This window comes from Lithobates pipiens, unplaced genomic scaffold (genome assembly GCF_037356315.1).
Source record: "Lithobates pipiens isolate NorthernLeopardFrog02 unplaced genomic scaffold, aLitPip1_a1.2 Scaffold_28, whole genome shotgun sequence".
Lineage (NCBI taxonomy): Eukaryota > Metazoa > Chordata > Amphibia > Anura > Ranidae > Lithobates > Lithobates pipiens.
Window position 1 is genome coordinate 138,771,599 of NW_027507789.1, and position 13,126 is coordinate 138,784,724.

General features: G+C 43.8%; 1 protein-coding gene across 1 annotated transcript in view; it reads right to left on the reverse strand.

Moving 5' to 3' along the window:
- Positions 1-12,862, reverse strand: part of TSEN54 (tRNA splicing endonuclease subunit 54) — a 108,483-nt gene extending 95,621 nt beyond the window's left edge. The window contains exon 1 of the mRNA XM_077459605.1: positions 12,698-12,862. Coding sequence (XP_077315731.1) covers positions 12,698-12,705 — 8 coding nt within the window. The 5' untranslated portion in view covers positions 12,706-12,862. The remainder of the gene's footprint in view (positions 1-12,697) is intronic.
- Between the last annotated feature and the right edge of the window lie 264 nt (positions 12,863-13,126).

Here is a 13,126-nt window from a genome sequence, read left to right on the forward strand (position 1 = left end):
AAATTTCTAATTTTATTGATACAAAATTACAAAATCCAAAGCATACACATAAAAAAAAAATCATTAAAAACTAAAATACATGTTCTAGTATACTTTTGTAGTCAAAATCATAGATACTGGTTGACGCGTTTCGCCAATGGCTTCCTCAGAACCATGTAAATATGACCATAGAACCTAAATATTATAGTATATGTACATTATCAATAAATATTCCATCTTAATTCTACTCAGAATCAGACTCACATGTGTATAGCCCAAGTCAGGACAACCATAAAAGGAGGCCCGTACAATGGAGGAGATGTATCACCCTTAGATCGAACTTAGGGGACAGGTGGATGGTGCCTGTGCAAACCCAAGATCCAGGAGTAGCATTCAACAAGATATATCTGTCAAAATAATTATCTAATTAAGATATCCGTCATGGTATCCAGGCTCCTAGACAGTAATCAAAACCCCCCATCATAGGCTAGAGATACTTACAGCTGACGGATCGAGATGTACCCTCAAATTAACTATATACACAAATATAAGAAGAGAAGGCTCAGGCAACAACCTAAAAGTTCCAGAAAAAACAAATTATAATATAATTATAAATAGTACACATCCAATAGGACATGGGAGCTATATCAAAATAGTCCCATATCCACCTGTGTGTATCTCTAGCCTATGATGGGTGGGTGGGGGGGGGGGGGGTTGATTACTGTCTAGGAGATGTGGGATGTCCCATAGCAATGGCAACTGAAGGGGGGGGGGAAACAGAACAAAAAAACAGGAGGCGAGAGGACTCATACTGCAGCCTCATGACCTTTAACCACTTCAGCCACGGACAAATTTTCAGCCTAAGGACCAGAGGTCTTTTTACAATTTCGCACTGCACTGCTTTAACTGGTAATTGCGAGGTCATGCAATGTTGTACCCAAACAAAATTTGCGTCCTTTTCTTCCCACAAATAGAGCTTTCTTTTGATGGTATTTGATTGCCTCTGCGATTTTTATTTTTTGCAATGTAAATGTAAAAGACCGAAAATTTTGAGAAAAAAAATATATTTTCTACTTTTTGTTATAAGAAAAATCGAATAAACTCAATTTTAGTCATACATTTAGGGCAAAATTTATTCAGCCACATGTCTTTAGTAAAAAAAAAAAAAAAAAAAAATTTCAATAAGCATATATTTATTAGTTTGCGCAAAAGTTATAGCTTCTACAAATTAGAGTACATTTTCTGGAATTTACGCAGCATTTAATTTACGACTGCCTATCTCATTTCTTGAGGTGCTAAAATGGCAGGGCAGTATAAACCCTCCCCAAATGACCCCATTTTGGAAAGTAGACACCCCAAGGAAATTGCTGAGGGGCATGTTGAGCCCATTGAATATTTTTTTTCTTTTGTCCCAAGTGATTGAATAATGACACAAAAAAAAAAAAAAAAAAGTTTACAAAAAGTTGTCACTAAATGATATATTGCTCACACATGCCATAGTTATATGTGGAATTGCACCCCAAAATATATTCTGCTGCTTCTCCGGAGTACGAGGATACCACATATGTGGGACTTTTTGGGAGTCTAGCTGCGTACGGCACCCCGAAAACCAATCACTGCCTTCAGGGTTTCTAAGGGTGCAAATTTTTGATTTCACTCCTCACTACCTATCACAGTTTCGAAGGCCATAAAATGCCAAAATAACACAAAACCCCCCCCCCCAAATGACCCCATTTTGGAAAGTAGACACCCCAAGCTATTTACTGAGAGGCATGTTGAGTCCATGAAATATTTTATATTTTGCCACAAGTTGCAGGAATATAAATTTTTTTTTTTTTTTTTTTTGCACAAAGTTGTCACTAAATGATATATTGCTCACACATGCTATGGGCATAAGTCAAATTACACCCCAAAATAAATTCTGCTGCTTCTCCTGAGTACGGGGATACCACATGTGGGGGACTTTTTGGGAGCCTAGCCACGTACGGGACCCCGAAAACCAAGCACTGCCTTCCGGATTTAAATATAAAACGCTACCAAAAAAAACTGTTAGCGATCGCAGGGATCAGGCCTGACTCTGCGAATGCTGCAGTTATGTGTTTACTGTTTTGTAAGTGACAGTGATCGATCGATACTGCACTTGGGTGGGCTGGGCGGAGGGGCAAAACGCAGGTGCTAGCAGATATCTGGGCTGATCCTGCTAACAATGCTTTTTTTTGGAACCCTAAACTGCTGGGGACGCTAGTATAGATCTGATCAGATCAGATATTGATCTGTTCAGATTCTATATCACTACGGGAGGTTTATGCTTTGCGCGTGGGTGTTAGCGGTACTGGCACTAACCTAGCGTTGCCTGGGGTAAATAAATGATCACTGCAATCAGTGACACTGTGACTGGGGGGGGGGGGGAATCGGGGGGCGATCGGGGGGGGGGGTGATCGGGGAGGGTTTGTGTACCTATGTGTGCATACGTGTTAGTGTAGTGTTGGTGCACACTTACTTTCACTTCTCCTCGTAGTCCGGTCAATAAGACCGCCCCGAGGAGAATGACATCACTTCCTCCCTGCCTGTGTTTACTATACACAGAGGGAGGAAGCTTCTCATTCACCAGGAGCGATCGAGAGGGGATGGCCAGAAACCAACGGCCATCCCCTCATCCCGGATCGCTCCTGCAGCGAAACGGACCCCCCACCCGCTGGAAGGCAAGCACATACATGTACGTGCTTGTGCCTGTACATGCCATTGTGATGACGTACAATGGCATGCGGCGGTCCTTAAGTGGTTAATATCCATTTGATAAAATCTGATAAACATATGAACTGAAGACCAAGTCGCAGTCTTACAGATCTGAGCCATAGAGGCCTGATGATGCACCACCCGATAGGCACTAATCGCCCTAGATGAGTGTGCTCTTAATATGAGAAGGAAGACATTTTCTTCTTTAAGCTGAAGCTTAAATAATCACTTGACAAATCCTGTCAGGACAGTACCGTATTCTGCCCGCCAAGATACTTGGGCCAGACGTACTGCCTGAAACTTCCAAAAAAGTTGATAGGCAAGGTCCTCGAACCTGGACGATCTCCCCTGGACAGAATCTTCTTCCAGGGTTTCTCCCCAACCTAGAAGGCTGGCATCTGTTGTTAACACCTTCCAGGATAAAGATTTTTCCTTTTGCTGGATAACAACCACCAATTTAGGCTCTGACTATGTTGGGAGCCAAGCGTATTGGAAAAAAACAAGGCCTGAATTTTTGTTCCAGACTGACGTGATGGTGTCTTGAAGCAGTCTGAGTAAAACTGCGCGTAAGGGACGGCCTTGAAGGAGGCCACCATTTCCCCGAACAATCTCATGCACAGCCGAATGGAAGGATTTTTCTTTGTTTTGATAAGTTGAATTAGTCCTACAATGGAACTGATCCTTGTCTGGGGTAAGAATACCTTCTTCTGTATGGTATCTATAACCAGTCCCCAAGTACCGTAAGCTCCTTGATGGTTTTAAGGAGAATCTTCCTAGGTTGAGACGCCAACCTAGAGATTTCAGATATTTACGGCTGAGATCAGACTCTGGTTTTAGACCTGAGACTGAATGATCTATTAAAAGTAGATCTTCTAATAGGCTAGGACCGCTATGCCTTGACCCCTTAACCTGGCTAAAGGAGGTGCCAGAATCTTTCAGAACACTCATGGTGCTGGTGGCTAAGCCGAATGGCAGGGCTCAACTGAAAAAATATATATATTTCAAACCGCAGAAATTTCTGGTAAGAGGGGAACTTTGGCACATGGAGATATGCAACTTCCCTCCTTGCAGGATGGACACAGCCGATCGAATTATGAAAGGATCAGATGTTTAAGTGCCAATTCAGATCTTCGAGATCTAGAAAGGGTCTTGCCTCTCTGTTTGGTTCTGGAACCTTAAAAGGTTCACTAAGGGAACCTCTGATTAGAGGTTGACCGATATATATTTATATATGCATTTGGTGTTTTTTAATTAATCAGCATTGGCCGATCGTGCTGATAAAAAGGCAGATTATATGTTCAGCGCGACTTGCAAAATACTTTGGTAATAGAAGTCAATGTAGGTTGCCTGAAGTTAATCAGTGGAGGCACTTTGCTCCTCTCTGGGCAGTCTGCCATGAAAAGATCAGAGAGATACAATGTTTCTTCTTCAATGGACTGAACTCCCTGTGTAGAGTTCTCAGTTTAACCATTTAAAGACTAAATCTTTTCTGACACTTGTTGCTTACAAGTAAAAATCCTGTATTTTCTGCTAGAAAATCACTTAGAACCCCCCAAAATTATATATATATATATATATATATATATATATATATATATATATATATATATTTTTTTTTTAGCAGAGACCCTAGGGAATAAAATAGCGGTTGTTGCAATATTTTATGTGACGTGGTATTTGCGCAGAGGTCTTTCCAACGCAATTTTTTTGGGAAAAAATACACTGATTTAAAAAAAAAAAAAAAAATATGAAAACAGTAAAGTTAGCCCTTTTTTTTCGTCCAAAAGTTTTGAGCACCTGTTTTTGTGTATTTAATATAGAGGTTTTTTTTGTTTTGTTTTTTAATCTAAATTATAGTGAACTGATTGGAGGTTTGTTTTGTTTAATAAATGTTTAGATGTAAGAAATTTTCTGTATCACTTATTACTTAAGGCTGCTTTCACACTGGAGCAGCAGGCGTTGACGGTAAAACGCTGCTAGTTTTAGCGGCGCTTTACCGTCATTTTAGCGGCGCTATTCTAAATATCGGCATCGGCCAGAGAAAAACCCATGACGGTCGACCTCTTCCTCTGATATCACCGACTGGGATAACAGCTGATCCAGAGGCCAGAAAGAGAGACTTCTTTTTTTTATCTTGATCCTTAGGAACATTCTCAGAGGAGACTGCCCCATCAGCAGCCCAAGGATCCCACAGGCAGCACCCAAACAGGGACCCGAACCCTCAGATCAAAAGCCGACTGAGCCATCCGGGCTCTCGGAACTCTAGTTGTAACCTAGTGAAAAAAACTGCAGAAATCCCTCTGCTCATGACATTGTTCCTGCCAGATCTATAGAATCGCAAGATATCCTGGTGCTGCCCTTTAGGACTTTCCCTTGAACATGACAATTGAGACCTTCGAGACTGCCTAGAGGCAGATGCCCCAGGAATAGGACAGGCAGCATGATAAAAAGAAGAAATGTTTGAACCTCCTTTTACAGGTAAAGAGAGCTTTACCCTTTTGGATGTACTTATTCACTCTAAATAGCCGTACCCCAGGAAGGGAAAGAAACTGGCTAAGGGTCCTTTCACACGGGGCGGATCAGTTCTGATCCGCCCCGTGGATATCCGTTTGCTCAGCGGGGATCACTCCGCCGATCCCCGCTGAGCAGGAAGATGACAGGTCTGTCTCTGCACACTGCACAGGGACGGACCTGTCACAGCGCCGCTCTCCCCTATGGGAGATCGGATGACGACGGACCGCAGTGCCCGTCGTCACCCGATCCGATCCGCAGACGGATGGAAAAATAGCTTTTTCCTCCGTTACACTTTTTCGGATCGGAGCGGGGTCGGATGTCAGCGGACATGTCACCGCTGACATCCGACGCTCCATAGAGCTCTATGGAGCACCCGTTCAGGTCCGCCTGAAAAACTGACAGGCGGGCCTGAACGGGACGTCAGTGTGAAAGAGGCCTAAGAGTTTTCACATGGTTCTTCGGCTGATCAATATGTCAGCCACGGAACTCTGCAAGAATGCACTAGTCCAAGTATAAGCCATAAAGCTTAAATGATAGAGTCTTTCATAGCATCTACTGTGAGACATAGTGTGTCAGATACAGCAGCCCATTGCCAGGCCTGCTGATCAGGTAGAATTTCAGGTATCTCCACAAACGGTTTTTTAACCCTTAGAAGTCCACATTTTACAATGAATTAGCGTGACTCAAATGTGCTCCACCAGACGTTAAAGGGTTAATGGACTGAGATACACCAACTGCAGCAAGAACTGCAAAAGACATCTTGTCTTTAAAAGGAAGTTCCAAATTTAATTTGCTGGATCCTTTAACATCAGTGCATTATCCACCGGACATATGAGACTCTGCTCACTGAGGTGATTGCAGCATTAATAGCTGAAACCCCCCATTTCTTCATAGAAATGTTCCCATTCAGAATTAGGGCTGAAACAACTAATCGATTAATCGACAACTAATCGATTATGAAATCGATTATTATTTTCATAATCGATTAATCGCCAGTAACATATTGGGGTTAAAAAAAACTAAATTGAGCCCTTTATAGTACAAAAAGAGCAAATAATCGCTACTGTAAATATTACTCACTGTTCTACAGTAAAAAAAAAAAAAATAAATACAGTAGTGATTATCTGCTTTTTTCTACTATAAAGGGCTAATTTAATTTTTTTTTAACCCCATTATGTTAGTAAACGTCTTAGACCTGGTTCACATCTATGTGTTGGTGCTTTTGCAGAAATGCACTACAGTTCATTTACATGGTTACCTATGGGACACGTTCACAACTGAAAGGGTCAGGGACTTTTAATGCAAAATGGTGCTTTATTGGTTCAATATACTTCAATGGAGAAGCTACAGAAAAGCATGTAATGCGTTTTTGCAGCAATTTGTGTTTTTTAATCTGCCCAAAAAAAAGGCAAAAATGCAAATTGCAGTAAAATCACGTGCGCAAAAATCAAACGTACAACAAAAAGCACAGCAGAAACAGATGAAAAGCAAACTTCACAGGTGTGTACCGAGCCTTATGCTGGCCACACAGATCAATTTTCAGATGAGAATATTCCGACGAAAAATCTTTGTACATTCGCTGAATGAAAGAATTTTGTTTGAAATTTTCACTCTTTTTTAACATTCTGGTTTTTTAAAATGAATGTAATTTCTGAACGAAAACCACATACACTGTCTGAAAATTCCTTTGACTAAGAAGTTTTCTATTATTTCCAAATTTTCCCGTCACTGTGGTTGAAAATGAACATCAATTTGACCCACTTTTTTTTTTTAAAGGTTATTAACCGATTAATTGAAACAATAATCGGCCAACTAATCGATTATGAAAATAATCGTTAGTTGCAGCCCTATTCAGAATACATAAGCTATGCATGAACAGGAAAAAAACATCTCCAGGTGGGGGAGATTCAGATGAACCTTATTAGAGGTAGATACCTCAAGAGCCTGTGCTGCAGACAACAAAAAGGTTAAGTAAGGGAGTAGACAAGCACCTGACTTGTCTCCCTGTTAGGATCCTCTGAAGAGTAAAAATATGTATCTTACAATATTTGGGAAGATCTACCTGATCCCCAGCCTCCTGCACCTCAACAAAAGGGCCCCGAGGACTAGATGGGAATCTGCTATGTTTAGTCCTACTATAGAGAGACATCATAGCAATAATCTTCTTTCAAATTTTTTTGGACACGAGGCCTGGGTACAATTCATTTAGCCCTTGAAAAGACATCAGAACGGATCCGGTCAGCATGGCTAGCCCCTGTGATTACTACCCGTGGAGCTCAGCACAACACATCTTTACTCGTGCCCAACACCTTAGACACTGGCGAAAAAACTGAGGACTCCCAATAATGGGAATGGGGGAAAAATGGTTATATGGGGGAAGTTCATGCCTTAGGGGCATGCCAGTGTCCAGCACCTGTCGGTCCAATATAACCTACATAGTAAATTACTATGGCTGTGTCCCCTGATGTAAGAAAAGAAATAACTTATTTTCTAAATCTTAGAACAAAAAATGTTTGTTTTTTTTCTGTCTTTTTTCGCTTGGCATCAGACGTGACTGAATTCTTATTGCCCGACGCCCTGGACATGCAGTCCTGGGTGCTGGGAAGCTGATTTAAAAAACTGCCTCCTAAGGCCTCTTTCACACGGGGCGGATCAGTAATGATCCGCCCCATGATGATCCGCTCGCTCAGCAGGGATCGCTCCGTTGTCCCCGCTGAGCCAGCTGCGGACAGGGCGGTCTCCGCACACTGTGCGGGGACCGCCCTGTCAGCTCTCCGCTTTCCTCTATGGGGATCGGACGAGCACGGACCATCTGTCCGTGTTCATCCGAACCGCTCTGCAGACGGACAGAAAAATAGGATTTTCCTCCGTCTGCAGAATTGGACATTTGCGGAGGCGGACAATAGCGGGTGTCTGCGGATGCTCATCCGCAGACACCCGCTATCCCATAGGGATGAATGTATGGCCCGTATTTCATCCGCAAACGGATGGATGAAATATGGACATACCATCCGCATGTGTGAAAGGGGCCTAACTTTTTAAGCTGGCTCTTAGATTCTAAGCAAGTTTGCCAAGCCCTGACCTACAGTCACTGTGTACTATGGGCAGCATTGTATACACTCACCGGCCACTTTATTAGGTTCACCTGTTCAATTAATTGGTAACACAAATTGTTAATCACCCAATCCCATGGCAGAAACTCAATGCATTTAGGCATATAGATGTGGTGAAGACAACTTGCTGAAGTTCGACTTGGGAAAGAAAGGGGATTTAAGTGACTTTGAACGTGGCATGATTGGTCGGAGTATTTCAAAAACTGCTGATCTACTGAGATCTTTACACACAACCATCTCTAGGGTTTACAGAGAATGGTCCGAAAAAGAGAAAATATCCAGTGAACGGTCGTTGTTTGGACAGAAATGCCTTGTTGATGTCAGAGGAGAATGGGCAGAGTAGTTTGAGATGATAGAAAGGCAACAGTAACTTAAATAACCATTTGTTACAACCCAGGTATGCAAAATACCATCTCTGAATGCACAACACATTGAACCAGATGGGCTGCAGCAGCAGAAGACCACACCGGGTGCCACTCCTGTCATCTAAGAACAGGACACTGAAGCTACAATTCTCACAGGCTAACCAATATTGGACAATAGAAGATTGAAGAAACATTGGCTGGTCTGATAAGTCTCTTTTCAGCTGCGACATTCAGATGGTGGGGTCAGAATTTGGTGTAAACAACATGAAAGCATGGATCCATCTAGTCTTGTATCACCGGTTCAGGCTGGTGGTGTAATGTTGTAGGGGATATTTTCTTGATGCACTTTGGACCCCTTAGTGCCAATTGAGCATTGTTTAACCACTTGCTTACTGGGCACTTTTACCCCCTTCCTGCCCAGGCCACTTTTCAGCTTTCAGAGCTGTCACATTTTGAATGACAATTGCGTAGTCATGAAACTCTGTACCCATATGAAATCTTTCTAATTTTTTTTTCTTCACAAAAATAGAGCTTTCTTACAGTGATTTATTTATTATTTATTCACCACTGGGTTTTTTCTTTTTTGCTAAACAAAATTTGAAATTTTTTTTTTTTTTTTTATAGTTTGTTATAAAATGTTGTAATTGGGTCATTTTTCTCCTTTACCGATGTGCGCTTTTGAGGCTGCACTGATGGGCACTGGTGGGCAAATGCTGGGACCGATGTCCCTTTTACAGAAAGCAGTAATCGGCTATATTCTTTTCTCCTCACTCTGTCAGCATGAGGAACAACAACAACAAAAAAAGCCGATAACCGACTTCTGTTTACATCAGCTGTCATTGGCTGACAGCTGGTCACGTGGTAAAGGGCCATAACTGGCCCTTTATCCCGATCTGCGATCAGCCGAGTCCCAAGGACTGGTGATCACAGGGGGTGCATGGGTGCCCTCCTGGCATTTTGAGCCTACGCTGTAGCCATCATTCGGCTATAACGTGGTCATGAAGTGGTTACACACCAAGGCCTGCCTGAGTATTGTTGCTGACCATGTCCATCCCTTTATGACTACAATTTACCCATCATCTGATGGATACATCCAGCAGGATAATGCAGCAGGTCACAAAGATCAAACCATCTCAAACTGGTTTCTTGAACATGACAATGAGGTAACTGTGCTCCAATGGTCTCCACAGTCCCCAGATATCATCCAATAGAGCACATTTGGGATGTGGTGGAACGGGAGATTCGTATCATGGATGTGCAGCTGACAAGTCTGCAGCAACTGCCTGATGCTATCATGTCAATATGGAGCAAAATCTCAGAGGAATGTTTCCAACACCTTGTTGAATCTATGCCATGAAGAATTAACCATTTGAGGACTGAGCCTCTTTCTGAGATTTGGTGTTTACAAGTTAAAAACATTTTTTTTGCTAGAAAATTACTTAGAACCCCCAAACATTATACATTTTTTTCTAACATCCTAGAGAATAAAATGGTGGTCATTGCAATACTTTGTCACACCGTATTTGCACAGCGGTCTTACAAGCGCACTTTTTTTTTGTAAAAAATACTTTTGCATTAAAAAAATAAGATAAAAGTAAAGTTAGCCCAATTTTTTTTATATTGTGAAAGATAATGTTACGCTGAGTAAATTGATGCTCAACATGTCATGCTTCAAAATTGCACCCGATGTGGAATGGCGACAAACTTTTACCCTTAAAAATCTGCATAGGTGACGTTTTAAAGAAATCTACAGGTTGCATATTTTCACTTACAGAGGAAGTCTAGGGCTAGATTATTGCTCTCGCTCCACCGATCGCGGCGATATCTCACGTGTGTGGTTAGACCACCATTTACATATGCATTCACTTCTGCGCGTGGGCTCGGCGGGACGGGGTGCGTTACCAAGTCCTTTTTCTCCTCACTGATGTGCGCTGATGAGGCGGCACTGATAGGCTGGACTTGTGGGCATTGATGGAGGTGGTGCTAATATGCTGCACTTATGGGCACTAATAGGCGCACAGAAAGGCGGTACTAATGGGCACTGATAGCCAGCACTCACTGGCCCTGATTGGTGGCACTGGGGAGCACTTAATTGTAATCAGGGTACTGCTGATCAGTGCCCTGATAACATACCCAGCTGTCCCCTGTGAGGAGATGCTGCTGATTGGCTCTCCTCTCTTCACACTCTGTCAGTGTGAGGAGAGGAGCGCCTATTACTGGCAACTCCGTGTTTACATGTGACTGGCTCTGATTGGACACAGCCGATCACATGGTTAAAGAGCCCCGGATGGAGCTCTTTACACAGATCGGAGTCGCACTGTATCCTAGCAACACAGCGTGGCAGGTGCGCGATATCAGCTGTTCTGGGATGCCGTCATATGACAGCGCCCCCGACAGCAGGGCGTGTGGCAAGTAGTTAAGAACTATGGGCGGAAGTGATGTTTTGACGTCACTTCTGCCCTGCAATGGTAAGAAGAAGGGTGGGGGTCATCTTCCCCTCACTGGTCTCCATACGAAGCCAGGGAGAGGACTCGATTGCCTCCGGTAAGCGGCGGGGGGTGGCCCTCTCCCACCAACGATAAAAGTGATCTTGTGGCGAATCCACTGCAGAGACCACTTTTATCTGAAAACGGACCACTCACTGAAGAAGAGAATTACCGGGGTTATGGTAGCTAGCTGCTGCCATAACAATAATATCCGTCTCGGGCTATCGCCGTGAGTCGGTCCTGAAGTGGTTAAAGCGGATCGGAACCCTCCCCCCCTCCGGTGTCACAATTGGCACCTTTCAGAGGGGAGGGGGGTGGAGATAGCTGTCAAAGACAGGTATTTACACCCACTTCTGGGCATAGACTCCCGTGGGAGTCTACGCCATTTCCTGTCCTGCCGCGCTGTCTGCTGGGACACACACGGGTCTCAGAGACAGCGCGGACAATTCCTATTGCGCTGCACGACTCGCGCATGCGCAGTAGGGAACCGGGAAGTGAAGCCGATTCGCTTCACTTCCTGATTCCCTCATCTAGAATGGTGGCGGCAGCAGCCGAGAGATCGATCGGCCTCGGCATCGCTGGAACCCGGGACAGGTGAGTGTCCATTTATTAAAAGTCAGCAGCTGCAGTATTTATAGCTGCTGGCTTTTAATATTTTTTTTGTAGGTGGAATCCCTCTTTAGGCTGTGTTCACACCGCTGCGGGTGGGAGACCCGGATGTGATTCGCACCGCACTGCAGTGCAAATCACATCCGATCTCTGTAGCGATGCGAGTTCAGCCATACAGATAGTATGGCTGAATTCACATCGCACCCGCCGCAAACTCGCACAGGACCCTTTTTTTGGTCCGCAGCAGAATCGGATCGCATGGGTGTTCACACCATGCGATCCGATTCCTGTCCGAGTTTGCAGATCGCACTGCGATATGCGGACTGATCTGGGGGTGTCATTAAGATTTCATTGACACTCCCAGCAGTCCGCATAGGGCAGTGTGAACTGCCGGCGGGAGGCATGCGATGCGGGAAAACGTCGTGTATTTGCGGCGTTCCCGCATCGCTACGGTGTGAACCTAGCCTTAAGGCAGTTCTGAAGGTAAAAGGGGGTCCAACCCAGTACTAGCAAGGTGTACCTAAAAAAAAGTGTCCAGTGAGTGTACAGTCATGGTGTACTATGGTTAGTCAGCACTGTATATATCCCCGCACAGAGATGAAGCATGGGGCTGACACTGTACAAGGGAATTTTCCCCAGAGTTTCCTATATGAGGCGACTGTACACTTTACAAAGAACAACCAATCACACGCAAGAAAAATAATCAAACAGTATATTTGATTGGACATGATGGGATGATGAAGTCAGCATAGCTTGTGCTCATTTACTGAGCTGTGAAGAAACTTCCATTATGAAGTGCTGAGTATGTCTTTAGTAAGCCCCTCATAGGTCTATGTGCACAGGCCAGTCCTACGTAACCATACAGCAGGTACACATGTGCTCACACAAGGCTTACCTTAACATCAGGAAGTACTTCCCGGCCGGACTTCCGGTCCCGGCTCTCCGCCCACATTACAAGCTGCGATAGGAGACAGGTAGGAGCGAGCACGCTTCTCCCTCCGCTGTGCCCAGACACTGAGGACTGTCTGTATGCTCCGTACAGGAGGTTCGGCGGAATGCTCCCACAGCGCTATCTGCTGGTGCCTCGCTCAGCTCTCAGGCTGGAGGAGCTAAGAAAAGACTAGATGGTTATACCGCATTTCCGCACTAGATGGCGATGTTTACCATATGAAACCGCTATTGTACTTAGCGCCATTTGCTGGTCAAATACGGTAATTGCCTTTTGAGATCAAAGCAAAACATACAGTAAAACTGCTAGTTTTGCAAATGCACAACATGGTAGACATTTGTAAGAAAACATCTTACAGAGCTTTTCTTTTAACCA